Raw genomic sequence first — 24,198 nt, forward strand, 5'->3', positions numbered from 1 at the left:
TCTAGTTCCCAGAATACTGAGCAAGGTGACTGTATTAGCTATCTTTGATTTTGTCTATTTTTTCTTAAACACCCAGCTGCCTGAACTGGCTAGGTGACAGAAACTGTCTGAATTACAGATTATAGAACAAACAGCATACTTTAAAAGTGGCCATTTATTAGAATGTCTTTTTCCCCTCCTCTTTTTCTTGGAAAGCAACTCACTTTCAATGTCTATCTCCACTGAATGAGATTTAGCAGCAGATGGATTGTATTTTCACTCCTTGAACTCCCCCAGCTTTCCTTTGCTTTTGGAATATTTTCAGTGTTTTGTATGCTGCAGAACTGGATCATTACTCTGAAGTTTTAGGAAAAGATGCAGACTCAACTGCCATAAACAACTTTTATAATTATTCCTTACAGTGATAATAACTACTTCATTAACTGACTCGGTACCTTAAAATTAACAATCCATCCTCTTGTCTTTGGATTTTGTATTTGCTCCCTTCTCTCTTTTATTTTTCTATCTAATCTAATAAACATGATGATCAACTTCTTATTTACTAGTTCACAGCCACATGGATAAGCTGTGAAGAATGTGATGTTAACTGTTGCATGATGAGATTTCATTTCTCATTCTGCTTCTGCAAATAGCTAGTGCTGTTTCAGTGGGTTCCTCTCTCTTTCTGTAAATCACATTCCTTGAAACAAGATCTTAGTTCACAGAGGGGAAGAAAGACACACAAAACTTCAGTGCTTTTAAGAGACTGGATTTAGACCCTGTCCAAAGAGCTTCCGTTCCAATGTTTCAGGTGCAAACATTGCAGCTTCCTCACTAGAAATGACCTTGCACAGTCTTGCTGCCTTTTGTTCCCAAAATCCACAGCCAAAGCTGTCCTGGTCTCTGTTAGAATCATAATATTTAGGGCTATGCTACCAATCACTGGAAAGCAGCCTGAGCTATTCAGCCATAAACTAACCTGACCCTTACCCCTGCCTCCGTGGGTCTCCTCATTAAACACACTTTATGACAGTGGCTCCAGAAACTACAGTAACACTTATGTAAGCTACTTGTATTTTTGTGCAGTTAGACATCTTGCTGCCCCTACAGCTTTTGTTGAGGTTTTGACATGTATTTGGGGATTTTTTTTTTCCTCCTTAAATATTTTGTTGTTTTACTTTACGTGATACTTTCTTTTTCATCCATACTTGCTCCAGTGTGAACTGGATTCCAATCAGCAAGTCCTCATCAATTCTCTCTCTCTCTCTTTTTTTTTTTTTTTTTTTTTTTTTTTTTTTTTTTTTTTTTAAGACTAGGCAACCAAAATTGCTTTTGAATTAAAAATTTATGAGATTTTTTTTTCAGCTCATACTTAGTCTTTTTTTTTTTTTTCTTTTACTTTCGGAAATATTCCACTCTGACCAAGTATGTGTTTACTCTGGGTTTGTGACATTTAAACTTCATCCAAATGTCTGTAAAGAAAAACCCTGCTCTTCTGCATCCGAAATGTTGAATGAGTAAAGACATTTCTTTCTTTGCTGTTATTAACATGATCTTCATGTTTTTTCCAGTTTCATTTACATTAAACAATTTTTTCTATTTTCCTAATTTTGTTAATGACAGAGGGTCTCTTCTCCTCTCTCAAGCCCAGTGTATCCTTTTTGGTGGCTATGAGAGAAAGCAAAATTGTCCAGTGTACAGAATGCTGGACCAATTATTCTTACACTTGTCTTTCGACCTTGCTCTAATCTTACTGTGTAATATTGACCTTTTGATTCAGTATAGCTGGTGTTTTCCTGGAGTACTGAGTATGTAATGAAATAGTTGAAGTCTGTCTTCCAGAAGTGCAGTAAGGCCTCTTTGGCAGTTACTGAATGCTTTCAAAATACTTGGCTACAAGTTGTTAAAGGGTGTAATGTGCCCTTGAAACAAGTTGTTGCTTGTTATACTTGTTAATACCCACAAACTGTGTCTGTGCATCAGGAGAGGAGAACTGACCCTCAAGTTATAACCTTGGCAGTTCTTTCAGTAAGGCTCTGGACTGGATTTGTAAAGGTATTTAAGCACTATCCTAGTTAATATTTAAAGACCTAAAAGATTTATGCTTTGGAGACCAAATTTATTATTTTCATAAAAGACCTAGGACTCTTAGTTCCATGCCATCTGCTGATTTAAAATATGGGAAGAAATGCTGAAATACCTTTGAACCATCTGGACCAGTATTACTTGCTAAACATTATATGCTCTTAGAAAACAGTGTGTGTCTAAATTCAGCTGCCTTGTTAAACTTGGTATCTTTCTCTGTGCTAATTTTTGGCATGTTTCCTTCTTTGTTATTTGCGACTGTATAGGACCTGCTAACTAACCCCTCCTCCTGTAAGCAGGTGAGTATCATTGTCTGCTTCCTGATCCTCTTGCCATGTGTGTGAAGTCCTGGACCATGCCATTGTGGGGTCACAGCTCATGCTACTCTTTGATATGCCCTTGCACGCTGCTTTCTTGATGGGGAAGGTGGTACAAATAATTATTTTAGCTGTATTATCTCTGTACTAGGAGGATTTCACTTGCTTGTATCTTACTGCTGGTTCTGTAGTCCCTTTTTTTATGATCCTGAGGAAAAGAGACAGGGAGAAAGAAGAATGTCAGTGTGAACTCTTCCTTAACCAAAATAATACTCTTGAGAGGAGAACAAAAGGGGCTCTCAGGGAGCCTTCTCTCCCACTGTTCCCATCTGTGTTCTGTCTGCTTTGGACAGTACTGAAGTCTTCAGATGCACTTACTAGCCACAGACTTTGTGATAAAGGAAATATTTATTTGCACAGAGCTGGACACTTTGGCAGAATGATTTGTGCCATCTGAGGAGCAGAAGAGTTCAAATGTACAGCTGAAATCCTCATAAAGTTCAGAAAAAGATTAAAATATCTCTATCTTAGATAGAGATACTTAATTATGCATGTGTCTTTAGACTGGCTACCTGTCAAGCAAAATTCTTGGTAACAGTTTTGGTAAGAGCAATGCTATTAGGAAAGGACTGTTTGGATATGATCATAAGTGTCTCTGGTGGTTTCAGAAGAAAGTAGTTCTCAGTGAACTCTATTTGTAAAGTCTAGTCACAGCTTTGCCACATGGAGGAGGCTAACATGGCAGCACAGCAAAACAAGTCAATATGGTAGAAGTAGTTCTCTGAAGTATTGATTATTGCCAGAAACTGGGGTGCTGCCATGGTTCAAGCCTTCAGCTAACCAAAATCAAATTTTATTTGAAGCAAGGCACCAATGTGATGAACACATTCCACACGTAGTAGTCATTTCAGCACTGAAATTTTAGCTGAGTTTTGAATTTGCAACTAAAATATCAAACCTGAAATACTCTTTGAAGCACATAACACAGTGCTATCCCAGATGAGAAGTCAGTGAAGGATGATGGCATAAAACTTAGTCATCTTGTCTGTCAGGGTGACAGTAGCTCCAACTCTTCTTGCATTCAGGGCTTAGGCTCTCTCACAAAAGATAGTCACCACTGCCCCCTTGCTCTTCTTTTTCTGTGTCTGAGAAAATATGGATAGTCCATATGAAATCTGTTTTCCTTCAGCTAAGCTTGGAATCTTGCTTTGGTAAAACCTGAGGCTTCATCTGCTTTTGCTTACACATAAATAGCTATAAATACCTCTCTCCTCAATATGAGTTGAAGAGGATATATTTTTAGATGAGTCTAGCCCTTATGACCAAGAAGTGGACCATGTCTGAATAGCTCAAGTTACTCATCTGTGTTGAACCCTGTGGGCTGGGGAAATGTCATGGAGACTATTATATGAATTCCTGGTGGATGGCTTTAAGGAAAGCTGGCTAAATACCCACCTCACATACATAGCCAAAGGCTGAAACTTTTTTTTCTTTGGGATGGTGCTGGTTGTCACTATGCAGGTGTCCTTGTCTGCAAATATTAGCTAGTGAGGAGCACTGAAGCTTTTAAACCAAGAGCACAGAGCATCGTGTAGTTTTATTCCTCTCAACAGCTGCCCATCTCCACGTTCCCCTGTCTCCCTTCCCACAAACTGAGAAAACTTAGGAAATCTCTAAATGCAAGGTTATACTGGGAGCACTCCTCTTGTTGGTATTGTTAGTTACTCTCTCAAAAATAATATACATACCCAATGCCAATTTTGCCTTTTTTGGAAACACTATTGTAACTGTTGTAACAAATATTACTGTTGAGTAACGTTGCAATTTTCTTTATAGCAAGCCAGATTCTTTAGGCACATCTATAAGAATTTACTGAGTGCAAGTCTTCAGATAGTGCATTGCACCTGCTTAAAAATGCCACCTTCTATTGGTGGTGGCTCACTGCAGCACTTTTGGATGTGGCTGCATGAGCCCTTTGTATATACAGGTGCCACACAGATTTGTGGTAGCTAACTGTAACGACAATTGAAATGACAACTAGCAGTATGAACCTATGATTTACACTGAACTTGCAAATGCTTGGGTGTCAAAATCTCTTTAGAGATTAGGAATGCTGTTGTAAGTAAGCCTTGAGATGCAAAACCTTGAGTCCTGAGAGTGAATTCTGGGAAGCACTCATTCTGTGTGCTTGCCATGATCTGGCAGGTTTCCCTGAGTTTCTGCTATTGACCACTCCCAGGGACAGGGTGCTGGGGTAGCAGCATCTGACTCAGCATGCTTGCTGTTATATGCTAAAAAAGCAGTTATGTTGCTTCTTTGATGGGTGAAGTCAAAGCTATATTATACTGGTAAATCTCAAAATCTCAAGATCTGACAATATGGATGTCATGAAAAGGCATTTTTAAAATGATTCCTGTAAACAGTTAGCTGCGAAAATAAAAACTGGATGGTCAGACTGAGTTTGCAAATATTTTATCTCTGTGTGCTATGACAGAAGTTCTGGACTGGATTTTCAAGTTTTTTTCAGGTGATGAGTATGGCAATGGATATACAGACAACTTTGGAAAAGGGTGATTTCTGTATGATTAAATATACTGGACTAGGTTTTAAAAGAGAATGTTTTTTAAATGTAGATTTTTACCATTTAGTAAGATTTATTTAGTAAGATAAATGCCATCATTCCCTACTGTTTGCATCTGTCATATAATACGGATTGGTCAGGTACAATGGCAGCCATAAGACATAACAGAAGGTGTTTTACTGCTTGTGCTGCAGCCTTTCAAGAATGCTGTGTAACCCCTGGAGGAGGCATCTGCTGAAGGATATGCTGTGACACCAGTGGGCTTCATCATAATGTGCCTGATTCTCTTATCATGCCCATTTTTCACATTAACATAGCATAATTGTTGGTGGTGTGAGTCCAATAGGTCAGAATCAGATCCAGTATTTGGGATCAAAGATAAGCTTATAGATGTTAATGAATTATTTCTGTTTGTCTAGTAACACAAGATCTACCCCCATGCTTTCTGCCTTTGTCTCCTTTTCTTATTGTGTGGGTGGATTTTTCTAGGTTGGGATGGGTTTGTTCATTACACTGAACTAAGTCTATCAGTCTTGAGTGAGAAACATAATACTGATTGTTTTCCCTCCCTTTTGAAATACATGCAGAAAGAGATGGGCTCAACAGAAGACCTTTACCTCTCCACACGAAAGGTGAAAGAGCTCTCTGTGATTGATGGCCGGAGGGCCCAGAATTGTGTCATTCTCCTTTCCAAGTAAGTGTGCTAAGCCTTAGCTCACAGGTAGGCCATGATCAATGCAGAAGCAAGAGGGGATGAAATTAAACAAATGGATGTGTTTCTTTTCCCAACTACTGCTGTTTAGTACCTGCAGAGCCTCAGATAAACCTCTCTTATGGTATCATAGAAGCATGTTTCTCCTACGTGTTATCTAACTTAATAGAAATATCTACACACGCATTTTGTGTGTCAAACAGGTGGGCATCAGCTTCTATCTGAAAACTCATCACCAGAAAGTGATCACTACTCGTTAGTAGATGAAAACAGCTCTTTGGCAGTGCTTGCACTTCACTCTAAGTAATGTGTCTCCCATGTTCTGTTTCTGTCATTTGTCTCTGTTCTGTGTGTTTCATTCCAAATATTGCTCTGACTATCTCTCTGGAATACAGCAGAGCTGAGTGTGGTGTTCGTTTTTGACTTGTGGTGAGAACAGTGGTAAACACAGGCATTCATATTCAAGACTTTGAGATGAGCTCAGCTGGTTAGAGCATGGTGCTAATAACATCGAGGTTGTGGTTTAAATCCCTGTATGGGCCATTTACTAAAGAGTTTGGCTCCATGATCCTTGTGGGTCTCTTCCAAATCAGAATATTCTGTGAAGAATTAAGTCTTCTATTTGTAAATTAGGTTTTCAAAGCCAAAAGTTGCCTTTGAGTATTCCTGCAATGACTAATTAATTCAAATGCAGTGACGTCAGGGCCCTCTATATTATTTCATGTCTTTCTACCAACATGAGTGCTGGGTTTGAGGTCTGTCAGTTGAGTCTGTCAGCTGAGTGCAGACACTGATCAAACTGAGAAAGTTGCCTTTCTTACCAGAGGAGGGACAGCAAGGCTGGAGACAAAACCTGGTAAAGCTGTGGCAGTAGTGAGCAGCAAAACTGTTTCATTAAGCAGTAGAAAATATGGGTGCATATGGATGTGCTGCTTGTCTGCTTGAGCAAGCTAACAGTTAAAGCAAGGTTGCAGCCAGACTCCAGGACTGGAGCGAGTTCTTTCCCTTGCTTAGTGAAGCCATGGAGGCTCTCATTGAGCTACTTATGTGGCATTAGCCTGCATGTCAGCAGGACCCCCACCATCCAAACCTTCACTGAGGAAATGCTTACGTTTCTTTCTCTGCAGCAGTTGCCAACACATGTCTTTGCTGGTGTTGGCAGCTGGCTGAGGCTGGGGCAGAGGGGTAGGGAGGCATAAGGGCAACCGGATTTTCATGCTGTTTGATGGACCTACTGAATTGTACCGGGGTTCAGATTAACTCTGTAAGCAGGTGGAACATTTCCTAGAAGTGGTAACATCATGTATTCAGTTGGCTGAGCTGAGGAGGATCCAGGAAGGTGGTCCATGACTTGGTATGGCACTAGATATTTATTTGTAAAAGTCCTCCGTCTCCAAAACAAAAGCAATGTGGACAGCAGCAATGCATGTTTTTCAACAGTCACCTCCTCTGCTGTGCAAGTCTGGGCAGTCTTATCTGAGAAGGATCCTCTCCATACAGAAAGAGAAAATGGGCAGTTTCTGTGTTTTGTCTTTCTTTTTGCTGCCTCCAGCAGCAAGGTCATTGAAGCACAAACCTTGCACTTCAAGATACATGGCATGTGTTCACTCCAAGTGTGCCATGAAGTTAGTGCACCTTGAACTGCTAGTCTGGACTCCAAACCAGAGGTGGAAAGCTGTGCTTTGTGACTGTCAGCTTCTTCACTTGGAAATATGATGCTTTTATTGTTAGCAGATCTAACATGGAGGATAGAGATTTGGAGCCTGCAAGTTTGTGCTGTGCTCTGTTAACTTTTCTGCTGTGATATTGGAAACACCACCTGCCAGGGCTATCCCACTGGCTTAGATAATTTAATGTTTGTAAGAGATAGCTTTACACTCAGAATATCAGAAATATTGTACGGGTTGGCCCAGGATTGGTATTCCTCCCCAAACTTTCTGTTTAAATGCAACCAGAAAAGCAAAAATCTTTGGGAACTAGAGTAGCACCTTTACATTCTTGCCTCTGTTTTTGGAGTTTGTCATTATGTGGTTCTAGTATTATAGATAGGAATTGGGAGGAATGGCTGCAGACAGTGGTTGAAAGGGCTTTATAATGCCTTTGCAGGTTTTTTCATTACCCCACATCTTCCTCCTTGAGGTTAGACCCTGAAGGAGAGGCACTCCCAGCCAAGCCATCCCTGTTTGCTGCCATGCACTTGCTGCTCCTGCAGCACACCTCACACATGTGCACGGGGGTGTGCACACACGTGCAGTGAGAGGGGATTTAAAACTGGTGACAAACAAAAGGAGCTTGTGCAACCCAGAGCTGCAGCCCCAGATTTCAGGTTGCCACAGTATCTGCCAACAGCTGTTTCCAATTGACTCTCACTGTGCATATATCCCTGTAGTTTATTCCCCCTTTGTTTACACTAAACCGTCGTGTCCTTTAAAGTAGAAGAGCTGCATGGGTTGGGTTTTCTTTCCCTCCCCTACTCAAATGTTTTTGTTTTACTAACACTGTGTTAGAAGGGGTCAGGCAGAGCTCATATTTCATATGGTCCAACAAGCCAAAACCTAGCAAGAGTGAGAAATAGATGTCTCTTGCTTTCTTTTGCAGAGAGACTGCCACATGGTAGGCTGAAGAGAGATGAAAATTGAACTGCTAGTTGATTTTTGCTGACATCTAACAAATTCATAAACCTTCCTTCCCGATCTCATCTCTATTTCTGTAAAAAGATACCTCTTTCTACTACTCAATAGTAGCATCTTTCAGTTTTCCTGCAGAGAAAGGGTTAAACTGTCCTTGTTTAATAGAGTCTGATGGATCTAAAATGAAGCTCTGTTACATAGGCCATCTTCAAAAGCTTAAAAAAGCATAAGATGAGTTTATCTCACAGTACTTCCAGTAGGCCATAGTTCAGCCAGGACATGGGACCATCTGTTTGTGGTGAGTTCAGGCACCCACCAGCTTCAAATTTAGCTTTCTTAACAGTGTTTTAAACATACTGTTACTTTTGTCACACTGGAAATCTGCTATCTCTCATGAATTTCCTGATGTCTTCATTTTCTACCAAGCTGGAGTTTTGTTGTCAGACTTGTGTGGTCTGGAAGAGTCATCCCAGATCCCCATGTTTCCCTGCTTTCACCTGGCAGCTGGAAATGTCTCTGACCTCTCTCACCACTGTGGCTTCTCCCTGCCTCTGTTACTTAAGTAATGGATAATATTTTCACTGCTCTGTTTTTGTAGTGCCATTTCTTTAAATATTGTTGCACAATATGCCCGAGATATGTATTGTTTACTGTCTTGCTCTGTGAAGTGCTCTGGAGAGATTCAGTTTTCTGAGACATCTTGCTTGGAAGAAGACTTACAGAACTTCTTTGTGCACATTATTTTGCAGGAATTCCAGCAAAATAATTATATCAGTGTCCTTCTGAATAATGTGATGTGTTTGTTATTCCTGTGGCTCAGTGAGTCAGTATTAACCCTCTCAAGAGGCTGGAAACAGTAGGAGTGCTAGCAAAGTGACATAAAACCAATAGTAGCTGAAGGCAGAATCTGACTACAGAATAATAGTTTTAAATGTGAATGTGACAGTAGACAGGTACTAGCAGGCAGGTTTAGCAAGTGTTTGTGGCTTTGTCAATTCAAACATCAATAAGGGAGAAGAATAAAGGCTTGGACAGAATTTCCAATGAGAATACCAAAGAGATAAAGTATTTTTCTCACATCACTGTCACTGTAACTCCTTAGTGCTTTTAAACTCTTTCAGTTGAGACATTAAGGGGATGAGCTATTCAGCCAACATCAGTCTCCATATACAGGCTTTGCACTGTCCCAGTCCCTGTGTGCCTTTCTGCCATGTGACAATTCAGTGCTCACCCTTGTTCTGAGGTAAATTTGAAGCAGTATGATATTCTGGGATATAAATCATATCTTGCTACAGAAACAGCTGATTGGATTCAGCATTCTTGTTTCTCAGTGTGCTTGAAAAACACTAGGCAATAACCAGTTCCTGCTGGGTTCCTGGAGAGATTTTTTGGGTTTAAGTAAAGATGCAAAATAAATTGCTTTACCTGCTATGCTGGTATGATACTACAAGGCAAACTGAACAAGTTAATCAGTGCCATCCTGTCTAAGATCACAACTAGGAACCTGAAGGTAGGGGTGTGATAAAAGATGAACCACTACTTACTTCATCAATATCTCATGGTAATTTGGGGATTCCCATATTTGGTCCTGCTTTGCTCTTCTTGGCTCAGAAAGATCCTTCTTGGATCTTCATCCCCAGATCCTTCTTGGAAGGTAATTTGAGGGTATTTGAATGCAAAGTTGCTTGGTTACTCATGAGCTTTTGCTGAAGGAGAACAAGAAAAGAAAAGCCTGTTTCTCTCTGTACTTGCCAGAATACTTTCACAGTGATGTTCTGAAAAGGCACTGGAGGTTTTTTTTTTCCCCGACGTGTTGATATAATGGTGTAAGATGTACTGGGTAAAATGTCCCAGCTGTTGTCCCAGAAAAGTTAAAGCACTGTTGTCTTCACTAATGAGATGAGTGGGCAACTGACATAAGCGGATGTGGAAAGAGTGGCTGCATCTTTCTGTCTTCTGGCTGAATGTGCAGTTAGACCAGCCTGGCTTCTGAATGCTGCTTCTGAGAGGAAGCCTTTATTGGGACAGTGACAATCAGAATGCTCAAAATATAGATATTGAAAAACCTGCAGCTTGGGAGCTGGACAGCCTCAGGAGAGCTCAGCTTTGTGTCTCAGTCACAAAGTTTGGGAATGGATTAACTAGTAGCCTGTGTGAAATGACTTGTGGAGATGGAGAAATCTGCAGCCAGTAAAAGCTAAGATTTGGGAGAGCTATACAAGCTGGCCTTAGGACATAGCTAAGTATCAGTGCCTGCCACTGTCACAGGTACTACTATTGGCATCTCTTGGGAGCACCGTAGTTCAGTATGAGGTATAACATGTCCTTGATACATGATAATCAGTCCTCTTCTCCAGGCAAAGGGAACAGTGGGTCTGTGATCTCTGGGAGCTTAACACAGCTGCAACAAAACTCCATTTCTCTGTTAGTGGGAAAGTATGCTTCCTTCTTAAAAGCTAAGATCCAAGGAACAAGCCCATGAAGTAACTCACTTTTTTCCTTGGAGAGGGAGATGGTTAATGAGTGACAAGCATTTTGCTTTAATTCATGGGAGGGAGAAATGGAGGGGGGAGGTTACTGTGAGTTAAATGAATGGGTATATTTAAGGAGAAAAAATGAGCAAGCAATGGATGTCTGTAAAGGAAGTTGATGTAAAATTGCAGCATGTCTCCCAGGCATGTTCCGAGTCAGGCTGCCGGCGTTCTCCATAAGGACGAAACAATAAACCACTTGATGTCTGCAAGTGAAGCTGGTGTTAAATCAGTCGAGGTGTCCTGGGGAGATTAGTGATGAATTACTCTGCAGAGTCAATAGAGATTATTTATGACACCAGAGGGGATAGAGGGAGGCAGGCTAAGTACCATATCAGAAGTTATTTGGTACTTGTTGAGCTTTAACATTGCTTGGAGATGACTCAAGCGGTTGGACTTCCATATACTGCCACCAGATGTACGGGTGAGGGAAGGAGGAGGTAGTATTCTCAGTAAAGATCCTTTTCCTTCCTCATCTGACCAGTGTCAGGCTCCTGTTGAACAAAAACAGGCAGTATCTGTTCTATGAATGAATGTGCTGCAGCTGAGGAAAGGGGCACTGTATTTTCTTCTGGTCACATTTACTTCCTGTTTGTGATCCCAGGCTACATGATTTTGAGGGGGTGTAAGGCAGAGGGAATACAGCTTGAATTGTATGCTCTTCCAAACTGAGTTACCTCCAGCAGCTGGAGGAAGAGTGCCTGGAACTGCAAAGCTTGTTACAAAGTCATTGCAGCTTTCCAGTAGATACCAAAATGTAATTTCTGTAGTGTGAATTTTTGGGCCATAATTCCACTTTAATTTTGCTGTCTCTCTCATATGAATTTTAGGCTCTGAGGGATGCCTCTTTTCAATTTTAAATGGAAAGACTTTACGCATCTGCTTTAGGTTCTTCTTTAATCAGTTCACCTGTTTCTGTTTAAAAGCAGCACATCTGTTTCACATTACTGCTGGCCATCTTTAAGATCTGCTGCATGGCTGGGCATGAGTTTTGAAAATACAAGAATCACTAGATTAACAATTCTTTGGCCAGTTATTCAGACCGTTCTTAAGTGGGACGATCTGTGTTTTGTGTCACTGCTGCTTTTGAAAGGCATCCTGTCCCAGAAGAAGAACAAGCCCATTTTGGAAGAGTAAGATTGTTCTGCTGTAAATCCTTCTGTACTAGTAATTAGATTGGTAATAATCTGGGATGCACACCTGCAGGCACCATGACCCTGTTGCAGTCCTGTAAGTGACCAAGTTAAGCTGCCTCTCAGCAGGGGACTGGCAAGCTTTCTGCTTTTCTCTACTGTGGGCTCAACCATTCAAACCAGATGTTTTTCTGCTGATGGCTGGCGGGGCACAGAATCATCCAAGAAATCAAAGTGTTTGTATAACTCCGTCCTTGGGGCTCTCAATTATTTTTGAATAGAAGATGTTTTCAAGTGTTTAGTGTTGATGAATGGCAGCAAACAGAGGAGCTTGGAATCCTTGGGCTTCTATACAGAACAGCAAGATAAGTGTTAATCTATGCAACACTGCTGTGTTGATGTACCTCAAACCTGTTTATTTGGTCTTGTTTACTGCATCCCCAAACACATGCAGAGGTACTTCCACTGTGTAATGGGTGGTCAGTGAGTAATTGCTCCAGTTATTTGCATGGAAAACACAGGAAATGCACCCTCATTCTTTTTAAACTCTGTGAAAGCATCAACAAAACCCCTCCACCCTCATGTTAATGGGTTACTTTATTTCATTCCCTCTCACAGATTGTGTGCCTGTGTTACAAGTCTAATCTGCAGACTGCAGATTCTGGAAAATGCAAAGGTGCTCTCTAGATGAAAAATAAATAACAAAATATAGCATTTTAAAAACTTCAGGCACTGAATTGTTTGGGAATGTGTGTATGTGTATCCTAGGGACCAGGCCCACAGCCACCAGTTTCAGCCCTTCTCTGGTCACAGTGTTTGATCAGTTCAGGGTCACATAGCCATGGACTTTACAATTCACTATTTAAGCCAAAAGTAATCCTTCTCTTTTCTGATTGAGGCTGTAGAGCTTTATGCAGAACCTCATGGACTGAAGTTTGGTTTTTTGGTCCAGAGTCAAACCAATAACCTAAACTAAAAAGTTTCCAACCTTTTAATTGTAAAATTATTAATTCTTATATCTCATCTGAGCATGCCCCAATTATTAAGCTTTTCTGGAAATTCAGTACTTTATCTTGCTTAGACAGTATCAGTTTTCCCTCCTTGTGGAAAGATGACATGATGACCACCAACTTGAAACCAATAAGAGCAATTAGTACAGAGATTTGATACTTAAAAGATTTCAAATGTCTGTTGATTCATATTTTAGTTTCCAGCTGTTAGTTATATTGGGCAATATTAAAATATTTTAAGTTTCTTAGATTTAGTAATATTTCCTGTTTGTAAAAATAAAGCTTTTTCTTTTGCTTTTACCTAGTTCCAAAAATATGATTCTATCCAAATGCCAATGGCAATGTGAAATTTCAACATGGAACTTCTTAGCACTGGACTAAAATATTTTGCCTTATGCATCAGCCTGTCTCTTATTTTTATTTACATTTTCTCTTTCTACTGTTAATTAATTATATTGGTAGGAGAAGGTTCATACGGACTGTAGATTTCACTCTTCAAATATTTCTTTTTACATTCTGTGGTTTCAGTCCCAAAATTGAGATTTTCTTGTGGATAGCTTTTCCTCTATGGTTCACTTCAATGTTCCCTACTCTCCTGAAATGACTGTATCATGAGTTGGGCTTGGTGGATTTCTTTGTTGACATCTGCTCTGAGAACCACCAAGTTCATTTCGGGTATCCATCAAGCAACATCTTGATAACCACAAGTTTTGACTCTTCCTAATCTGCTCTGGATTTTGAGTGAAGACCTTGAGATTTCTTTATTGGTTCTGTGTTCAGTTGTAGCTGATGACTCCTCATTGTACATAGATTGACAGGTGTAGATAGTAAAGAGAGTGTAATCTTAGTAGCTTAGATAATGTTAAAAAGCTCTTGTTTTCAGAGCTTGTTTCACATTGGATGTGAAACATGGATATGCAGATGCTGTCTGTTCCTTTGTCATCTGTTACTGCTGACAGAGTGAATTTACCTAGCACAAGCAGTTTTCTTGCAAGAAAACCCTTCCTCAGTAAGGGAGTTTTCAGTCCCATTATTTTTTACTCTGGGAGGTGCTTTGATATTCACAAGTCAGGGAGTTACATGAGCTCACTGTCAGAAGTCACATGGGCATGAAAGGTTTTACTATAGCAAAATAACTTAATGAGAGAGCTATCTGGTACAGAGTAACTTGGAAGCACTTTTGATCTTTGAGGACTTGATTGTTATTAATCACCATCTGGTTTTTGATAGGTGTTTGATTAGCTGAAGGGGATAAAAATATATTGTCCATAAAACCCCTGTCTTTAAAACTGATTTGTTCTTCATACTGAATATTCTACAGCTTCACAGTAGAACTTGCTCTGGTTGTTTCATGCCTGTTTCATGCAGTGTTTCAGGCTTCCTACTTTCTGAATTGCCAGTCACTTAAACTTTGCACTAATGGTACAATGTTGATACTTTTGAAAGGTTGAAGCTGTCTAATGAGGAAATCAGACAAGCAATCTTGAAGATGGATGAACAAGAAGACCTAGCGAAGGATATGCTTGAGCAGGTGAGAAAGATTAAAGTCAGATATAACTTATTTTTAGGTCCTTCACTGCCTTTTCTCAAGTGGATGTATGTACTGGCATTGCTGGCTTTTCTGCAGATCAGAACTTGGCCCTGTCATGTCAGTGGAGCTGCACCTGAGAGCATGACAAAGTATTTTTCACAATGTTGTTTGGTATACCTCTGTCATATAACTGTTTCTAATCTTTGTGCAAAATTTGCATGATTACAGGTGGTATGAGGTTTCTTATTATGTCCTCTCTCTTCCATCATTTTTTCCCATCTCTACTTTTTTCCTGCTATTATCCTGTTTTTTTCCTTTTCTCTTTTCTTTTTCTGCATCTCCCTTCTTTACCCACCTTTTCTATCAGGAAGTGCCAAGAGCCAGGCCATGTAGGTCAATGCTTAGAGCCAGGACTAGAAAGGATCTCACAGGAACATTGAAAGGGGACCAGGGACTTCCAGCCCCAGCACCTTGTTGACTGTATAACTTGTGAGGAAAAAACCCCTGCAATTACACCACCATTGCCCAATTTCCATTTATAAAAGGTGACAGATGATGCTTTGACCAAAGAGACATGTGATAAAGTTCCTTAGGAGTGTGCAAAACACTATAATTATGAACTGTCTAGTAAATGTGATTCCTTCTTTCTGTGCAGTTACAGTGTTTAATCATGCACAAAAAGCTTTTGCATTTTGGAAATTTATAGCCTACTTCTCATGTTATCAGAATGACCACAGCTGCTCTAGAAGTCACTGCTAGCTTCTGATGCTCCACACCTTTGAATATCACATATTTGCAGAGTGCAATAAAATATTAACAAGTGGTGAAAGACAGAAAACTTGATATGTTTTGTGAGTGGTTTCTGTGGCTGTGTGCAGGACAGTATTTATAACCATACTAAAGCACAACTACCACCAGATATGTCAAAAATCTCTCAAAGTATGAGTTTTTAAGGTCAGCATGTGAATAGCAGCCAGTGTCAGACACATATCCAAGTGCTTGGTTATTGTTTATTGTTTCAGCAGTGTAGGGCATACCCAAGAGAGATAGATGAGGCTTTGTGTGTGCTCTACGATAGGCACGATGGGTACTTCACTCTGTTTGGGACACATCCTGCTCTTGTTTGCACCAATCTAAACTCCAAGTAGTGCTGTGGGAATCAAGTTCTCTCTGTACTTCCCCTTGGGTAAGTTGCAGTAGCACTTGGCCTTTAGGATTTTGAAATGGGAAATTCCCCATAGAATTAAAAATTAATCTTAATGGGGTCAGTGAAGGATAAAGAGAGAACAGAAAGCAAAGGTTTAGAAGAGGTCAGTTTTGTAGACACAGCTGTACTTTTTTGAAGTTATGGTCACACGGCTGAGTCAATGTAATGCTCCCCAGTGGTAGCAGAGAAATCTGAGGGCTCTCTCTCCACCAGGGTTTGTTTGTGCCCCTCTGCCCCCTCTCATTTTCCTTGGATCTCATATCTCAGTGTTTGATTTGTGTCTCTCACTCCAGCTACTGAAGTTTGTTCCTGAAAAGAGCGATACTGACCTGTTGGAGGAGCACAAACACGAAATTGAGCGGATGGCCCGGGCAGATCGTTTCCTCTTTGAAATGAGCAGGTCTGTTTGATACATTATGGGAGAGTGCATGCAGGACTTCTTGGAAGCAGCTGTAATTGTTATTGAAAATGGATCATCTGGCACTGGGTGGGAATGTGCAAGATTGTGGGCCAGCATTCTACCCTGTGTTTGCCAGAAGCCTGTGAATGTTACAAATATTTCCGTTCATGACACAAACTTTATTGACAAGAAGCACTTCTCTGTGCTTCTGAAGCATAAGGGCCTGTGCCCTGATGACAAACAGAAATCTGCCTCCTCTGCCTAAATTTCTTCACAAAAAGGAATGCAGATGCAAGTATCAGATGCAGTGTAGCCAGGGGTCAGGATTTCATATAGATCCCTTTTTCTGTTAAGCTATCTCATCTGCTCATCCTCTGACCATATTTCTTGTTCAGCTTTGCTACACCCCTGATAAGGATTAACATTTTGTTCTGATAATTGAGGTGTAGCTGGCATCTCTCATGACTGTTATATTCTGAATGTAAGGGGAATTCTTCCAGCTAGTTTTCAGTTGAGAGCAAAATGTGACTTGAGGTTCCACCATTTCATAAGAAAGTTGATTATGTAGTGTTTCATGTTTGAACTATGTCCATAATCCTATGCCTTGGCTTCATGGGACTGAACATCCAACCATTAGATTATGGGGGGAGCATACTGGCCCTGGCCTTCAAGAGTTCCAGTTCAGTGTTGGCTTTCCTCTGCCCTTCATGCAGGATTGACCACTATCAGCAGCGGCTTCAAGCATTATTCTTTAAGAAGAAGTTTCCAGAGAGGCTGGCAGAAGCAAAACCAAAAGTGGAAGGTATGATTAGTAAAGCTTTTGCTAAGAGTTGGGCAGAGGGGCAGGGAAGGTTAAGAGAGGCTTGTCTTCAAAGGAGATATTTTACATGCACGATATGTTTGTAGTGCCAGTGAGCCCAAGGCATGACATATCCTAAGAAATTAGTTCTGTCTGACACACTTCTTTCACCCATTGACTTAATAAAGTCAGTTTCATGATTGTTACACTATAAATATGACCTGACAAATATGACAGAATGCTGTCAGGCTGTGCTGAGCTGCCAAAAGCTTTCATGGCCTTTCTCTGCAGGTCAGCCTTCCCTTCTCACCTCAAGTCCTTGTACCTTTTCTCTTCAAAGGAAACTTGAAGAGTTCAGGACATTGATACTCTGGGAATGTATAACCTAGAGAAGCAGGGGAGGTGTACGTCTTCTGTACCACATCCATGGTTATTGCAGAGAAATGAGTGTACTCTGCATTTTCAGAAGAGCTCAAGCCTTGCCTCTGTTCTCACTGACTGCTTTTAGTGTGTGAAGTAATAGGAGAACAGCCTTGGTCCTATATTCAGAGGAGCTTCCTACAAGTTCAATGTAGTACATTTTCCTTCCAGTTGTCCTCATTCTGAGGGTGTGTGGGTGCAGGAAGGACAGTACACAGACAGTGTTACAGCATTTATTGTGCAAATGGTATTCAGGGTATTTCAAATAACTGGCCCAAGCATGTTAAAAACAACCACTGTGCAATAACTTGTTTTTCTTTTTTCTCTCTCTTCAAGCCATTCTTCTGGCATCCAAAGAACTCATCCGAAGCAAGCGTTTGAGGCAACTCTTGGAGGTAGTTCTTGCCTTTGGGAATTACATGAACAAGGGACAGAGGGGAAGTGCATATGGCTTCAAAGTCTCCAGCCTGAACAAAATTGCAGACACCAAATCCAGCATAGACAGGTAGGGTAAAAGGCCACAAATATGTTGGTTATTGTGCTGCTGCATCCCTCTTAGCATAGTAGTGAAAATGGGTTTTTGTTTGGTTATTGCTAAGGTACTATTGAAAATAATATCTTATTTGGCATTTGAATAGTGCTTTCCACTCTAAAAGATTCTGCAGCAATTAAGACCAGCTATTAACACAACAACTGAATTCTGCTGTTTCTCTGGATAATGCACATCTGATGTTGGATTGCATAGATGACAGAATGTATTTCACAAGAATGGAATAAGTTTGGAGAAGGAGGATTTCTATGGAATTTGTTCTTTCTAACAAAGTTTTATGGCCATGGTTTTGCGAGAAAAGAAAACACACACAAAAAAAAAATCTGAGCACGATTTTATGTCTCCTGTGAAACATGGCATATGTTTCTGATGCAGGACTGTCACAAATTTTTCTCTGCATACACCACTAATGAAACCACAAGGCATAAGTCAGAGAGACTGATCCTGGTTGTATCTAGGGCAGATAAGGAAAACAGCTGGTTTGGGAATGTGGAGCTTACTGTTCATTGACATGGACTGCAGGTCTATATAGTCACGCAGTGTTTTGCCCCATATCCCCATACTGGTTCTGGAAATTAATCCAGTTGAGACTGGACAGAGAATATGATTTTAGACTCCAGCAGCACTAAAGTTTTCCTTGGAGATCTCTTACGCAGGTTCTTACTAACTTGCACCTTCCTTGAATTTGAAGATCTTCTGAGACCATAGTTGTGGTTAAATTACTTAAGCCTGTGACAGAATGAATGACAGCTGTAAAATATCATAAGAAATTAATCCCTACATAATAGAGTTTGAACTAACAGAATACTGTTCTGACTACCAAAATGTCCTTTTCAGGCTAACACTTGTGTAGCTAATGTTGAACTCTTTTTTGCCTTAATGAAGCTTGGCTTGATTTTTCCATGTATTAAATGTCCTGTTAAGATCCTGTTCTCTCACGAGTTCCCAGCTCCCATGCTCCAGTCTGTGTGAAGCAGTGGCCATCTGCTCTCTTCCCTACTTCACCCACCCAAAGTAGCTGTTATGGCTGCCTGTTCTCTTTACATGCAGAATTCCTTGTTTACAAATTTCCTTAAACCTTCTCCTGCATCCCTCATACATCTCAATTCTATCTGTTCCTGCTTGGGCTACCATTGGTTTTATGTTAGTGAGCCTGACCACTACACATAAGCTCAGCTGTTTCATTACTGCAGTAGTTTTCTTTGCAGATTTTCCAATCTTCAGGACATTTTTTCTCTTCTTAGTCAACTCTTAGGTTATTTTCCCCACATCGCCTCTGAGGACAGCTTGCTTCTCCCTTGAATGTTAATGGCCCTTTAGTATTATTAGTTGTTTATTCTCTGAAGTATCTGATGACAAATATTATACTGTGTTATGCAATTTTCTTTTCTATTACACCATCTACACAGAAGGATGGAAGCATGCTGGTATTTCCAGAATAGGATTCAGTATATTCAATATATTGCTTGAGGTTTTAGGAAGGATGGTTCATAAAGGACTAATCCATTTCAATCCTTTGTAATTTTCTTTCAGTAGCACAGCTGTTAACTGCTGATACGTTGCTTATTTTTGTCCAAACAAGTACATTTCCTACCCAAATATTTTTCACTGATTTGCCACAATCCTTTCACCATCCTTTCCTTCTCATGACCATCTTCCTTCTCATTTCTACCTTCTGTTTTTGTTTTGTTTTCTTTAGGAACATTACACTCTTGCACTACTTAATTATGATCTTTGAAAAGAATTACCCAGATATCCTAGATATCCAATCTGAGTTGCAGCATCTTCCAGAAGCAGCAAAAGTCAAGTAAGTCCAGTGCTATTATTTCTCAGAGCTGGAGTTCCCAGCAATTTTTCTTAACTTTGTTATCATAATTGTTTTTCATTTCTGTCTTCTAAACCCATAGCCAGCCTTACATTTCTAATGCCTTTGTTGTACATAACTGAATTGATAGCTTTACCCAGATGTGCCTGAATTTACTTTATTTCTGAATCAGACATTCTAACTAGGCTGGCTGTTGTTTGTAATTCACTCACCATATTCTATGGTTGTTCATCTAAGTGTGCTATTTTTTCTGGGTAATTGCAGGTTTGTTTCTAAGATAGGGTCAATTAGGCACAGAGGCTACAGTGAATCTTTTTCAGGAAGATTGTTCAAACTTTTGCACAAATCAGTCTTGCACAGAAATATGGAAAGCATCATGCTTTCTGCAAAAATGTCAGTGGTCCATTTCTGGAAGTTTGTGAAAAATTAATACAGAAGCCATCCCCCAAAACACTAACTTTTTTTTTCTCTTTCCAAAGCACTGCCCAAAAAATGCTATGCATATTATTTATCCAGACATGATTCTTTTTGTAAGGAACTAGTGAAGTGAAAAATGAATGTAGTTTCACACTTTAAAGGCATTTATTTGAGCTTCAGTGGTGTTTTTGAGATGTAAGATACTCCCCAAATATTTGGGGGAGATTAGAGGGGATGCCTGCTGACTCACAAACAGGTACTCACTAGTTATCTGGAAATTAAATCTTATTTTTCTCACAAGTCTTAGGAAAAAAAAATCATGATTATATATGATGAGCAGAAATTCAGTGTAACATTTGTGTCTAGGGAAGCATGTATGAACATTAACAGTACTGAGTACTGTGCTCAGTTACAGTGTAAGCTGGCCCAGACTACCATATGGTGGAAGTGCAGATGGAAAAAACAATGTTTGGACTGTGAGGAAGAAAAAAAAAATCACATGTAAATGTACTGTTAATGGGATTTAGTGGTGTAAGAATCATATGTAGAGATAATCTGAGACTCCAGTGATGTGTGTGCTAAAGCTGTGCTCCGTGCTCATGTCAGCTGATCACTGCAAGCTGGCTGTGTGTGTCCACTCCTGGTTGAAGGGTCAGGCTCAGCTTGCAGGGCAGATGTTCTGAGGGCAGCCCCCCCCTTTCCTTCCCAGGAAAATCCTAGTCTTCCATGTGACCACAGGCAAGCAGGGTCTGCCTCATCTTACATCTCACACAAAAAGCAGCACAGAGCAGCCAGAGATCCCCTCCTTTTGAGTCATGTGGCGTGGCTGGTGCCAGACGGATACCAGACGTGATGGGCCAGTGGTCTGTGCTGCTGCACAGCTCCTGCACCCCTGTGTAACACTGCTCCTTTTGTTTTATCTGCTCGGCATCTGTCTCCTGTGCAGCCTGGTAGAGCTGGAGAAGGAAGTCAACAACATAAAGACTGGATTGAAAGCTGTTGAAACTGTAAGTATCTGAAGGTTTCCAAAGTGCCACACTTACAATATCTCTCTCAGAATCAGGGGCGCTATATATTTTATGATAAGATAAAGTGGGTTTTCTTTTTCCATTCCTTTCCATTCCATTCCAGAATGCATTAACCAAGAAAAAACAAATAAAAGCTTCTCATGTGGAGCTCCTGCTGATGATCTTAGCAGAGTTAAGGCTAATCAAAAGCTTGTTTGATCTCAGCCTGGAAGGTAAAGGACAGTTTGACAAATGGCATGGACTGAAAGAAGAAATAAAATTCATGCTCTTTCTTACTGAGGGATGGATGGCTGCTGAGCAAGTGTTTCACATGGCTCTTGGAGTAGTAGTAAGCAGGTAGTGCTCTCTTACATGCAACCCTAGCCTCTATCCTAAGCACTCCTTGGGAAGGCAAAGGGAAGGATAGAAACTAGTTAAAGATGAAGCAGCTGAGCTGGCAAGCAAAGCAACAATGGTGGGTTTTTTCCTGCTACTAATGAAAGCCAGTTGTTGGAAATTGCACTGGTGATTTCTGTGCAAGGATTACCTATTTACAAGGGACTAACATGGGACCCTCCAGTCCTTCTCATTCACCATGAGACAAGACAGTGATGACTTCATTTTTCTTTCACATGACCTGAATTTGCTTTTGCCTCTGGGGTAGAGGAAGGCATCTTTGTCCTGTCAGTAGCCTCCAGGATGTCTGGCTGTTGCCCAGTTCATCATGTAATTAACCAGCGATCCTCCTATGAATAAAAAACCAAACCTTCCCAAACTTATTTCTGGATTGTTGGGGCAAGGGAGAAGGCAGCAATGAGACTAAATACTGCTCTGTACATGTAGCATAGTGTTAGGGAATTAAAAGCACCTGTAAAGGGAAGGCTAACATGGAGTTCATGACATGAAGAGGCCCAGTTTTTGGCTGGGACAGAACAATTCCCCCCCCTTTAAAATATGAGTAGCTAATTCTGTTTTGCTTTCTTTCATGAGTTTATTTGTCCTTTTGCCTTGACAGCTGATTTTTCTTCTCTTTTGCATACATGGATTCCATGGGCAACCTCTCCTTCCCATACAATCACCATCTTCCTGCCTCAGTCTTCTTCCTGCTAAGTATTTTTCTTCTGAGGCTGCCAGCACCTCCCAGTCTGCTTGTTCAGTTCGTGGTTTTCTGGCGTGCAAAAAGCAGCACTGTAGCAACAATAGAAGATCACTGTCAGGTGGAAGGGGGAGGAGGGGAAGGTGTGATTCTTGATTCTATTCCAGTGTGTTCTCACCACAGCCTTGGCTTCAGTGACTGGTGTTTCTTCAAGGCCCCTTATGAATAGAAAGCTAAAAATAGTTTCACAGGCAGATGTTCTTAAAGGTACTACGGACCATTTGGCTTCCTGGATTTGCAGCTCACTTCTATGTAAAAATAAGATACATCTATTTTCAAGACATTCATGCAGCTGTTGCCTTTGTGTATGATGCTTCCAGAAGGACAGATAAATAATGGAAGGGAATTTATCAATGAGCCCTTCTCTCTCTCACACAGCAAGGAGATCATAACCACCACCTGAGAAATTACTACCATGGCTGAATCATTTCATCCCTCTGGAGAACCAGCACCCCAGCCCACCAGGGCCAGTTCCAGCCTCTGTTGTGCTACTATGATTAGTAGCATTAGAGACCATTTCTAAAAGATTCTAGAGGATTTTTTTATTATGTGGTGTCACTCTCTGGCTGATTACATAGACATACTGGTTGCTTGTGTGGGTTTCAAGGTTTTTTTTGCATTTTGAGATAATTATTCTGCAGGGAAGAGCTGAATTTGAAACTGAAGAGCAGACCAACTAATCTTAATTTTACTTTGAAAAACACTGTTCTCCAGTAACAGTCCCAAATGTCACAGCTTTCAACAGTGAGTAAAATGACAGAATTGCTATACTCACCTGCCAGAGAAAGGGGGAAGGAGAGCGTGGAGCAACTTTCAGCTAAAATAAGCTTCAAAATTAGAATGGAAAAAGTGGCTGAAAAATAGATGCATAATTCTTAGAAGCATGTGAAGTAACATTTCTTGTATTTGTAAGGTTCATTTCAAAGTGATTGTAGCATAGACAAAATTCACTGCAAACTGATGTGTTGAGCCATGCTCCCAGAACTGTCCCTTGTGATGTGTCAGGAAAACCAGAGGAAACGAGGATGTAATACAAAGCAAGGGAAGCAGCACTTCTTTATTGTGGGCTTTCTCTGGCCACCTCCTCATTGCTTTTCCTGCCCCTTTTCTGCTTTGTGGTCTTTCCTTGTGTTGGCTACATCCTCTTTCCAACTCACACCAGACCAAAAGATATATCATGTCAGATTTTAGATTGTTGACAGCCAAAGTAATTCTTGGCATTCAGCAGCACCATGTGAAGCAAATCCCAGGATGTTTCTCAGCATAGATGCTTATAAACCTACCCATAGTGCTTATAAACCTACCTATTTAGCTCTGTGAACTACTATTTTGACAATCAGTAACAGAGAGCACCCAACATGCATGGAGCTAGAGTTGCAGCCAGCACAAAAAATATTTTTTTCCAAAGGGAACAGAGGGTCAGATCATAACTTGACCTTCTGCTTCATGCTGCTTTCCCTACCGAGAAAGTCAGGCTTTATCATTCCCACTGATTATTCAGCTGAGAATAAAGATGAGGCCCAGATTACAATTTCATTGTCCTCATGAGACTGTCAACAGCACACAAGCCAAGCACAGGCATGGGAGACATCCAGTCTCACTATAAATTAGTCTGTTTGAGGAGTTCAGCTGTAGCTCTCTCCATGTTTCAAGCATGATGATTAAAGTAAGGGAAGAGATAGCTATGGGTAATCTTGGCTTAAAACTAAAAAACTTGAGCCAGAAAGAATCTTGCAATCAAATTTTTTCTTTTAGTAGGTAGCAGACAAATAGATCTTTGTTTCCTATGGTTTTGTGTATTCTTTTACCATAACTGTTCTTTGCACAATAGCCCCAGTTTATAACTCTGCCACTTTTATGACATCCAAGCTAATGCTTATCAGGATGCTAAAAAATGTTGCACCTGGC

General features: G+C 40.5%; 1 protein-coding gene across 3 annotated transcripts in view; it reads left to right on the forward strand.

The window, feature by feature from the left end:
* Positions 1-24,198, forward strand: part of DAAM2 (dishevelled associated activator of morphogenesis 2) — a 173,132-nt gene that overhangs the window by 132,769 nt on the left and 16,165 nt on the right. For 2 of the 3 annotated variants that reach the window (XM_056487308.1, XM_056487307.1), the window contains 8 exons: positions 2,331-2,363; positions 5,550-5,656; positions 14,425-14,509; positions 16,010-16,116; positions 16,830-16,918; positions 17,672-17,840; positions 19,585-19,692; positions 21,074-21,134. In XM_056487308.1, coding sequence (XP_056343283.1) covers positions 2,331-2,363; positions 5,550-5,656; positions 14,425-14,509; positions 16,010-16,116; positions 16,830-16,918; positions 17,672-17,840; positions 19,585-19,692; positions 21,074-21,134 — 759 coding nt within the window. The remainder of the gene's footprint in view (positions 1-2,330; positions 2,364-5,549; positions 5,657-14,424; positions 14,510-16,009; positions 16,117-16,829; positions 16,919-17,671; positions 17,841-19,584; positions 19,693-21,073; positions 21,135-24,198) is intronic. The other variant, XM_056487310.1, reaches the window with a different exon arrangement.

This window comes from Oenanthe melanoleuca, chromosome 3 (assembly GCF_029582105.1).
Source record: "Oenanthe melanoleuca isolate GR-GAL-2019-014 chromosome 3, OMel1.0, whole genome shotgun sequence".
Classification (NCBI taxonomy): domain Eukaryota; kingdom Metazoa; phylum Chordata; class Aves; order Passeriformes; family Muscicapidae; genus Oenanthe; species Oenanthe melanoleuca.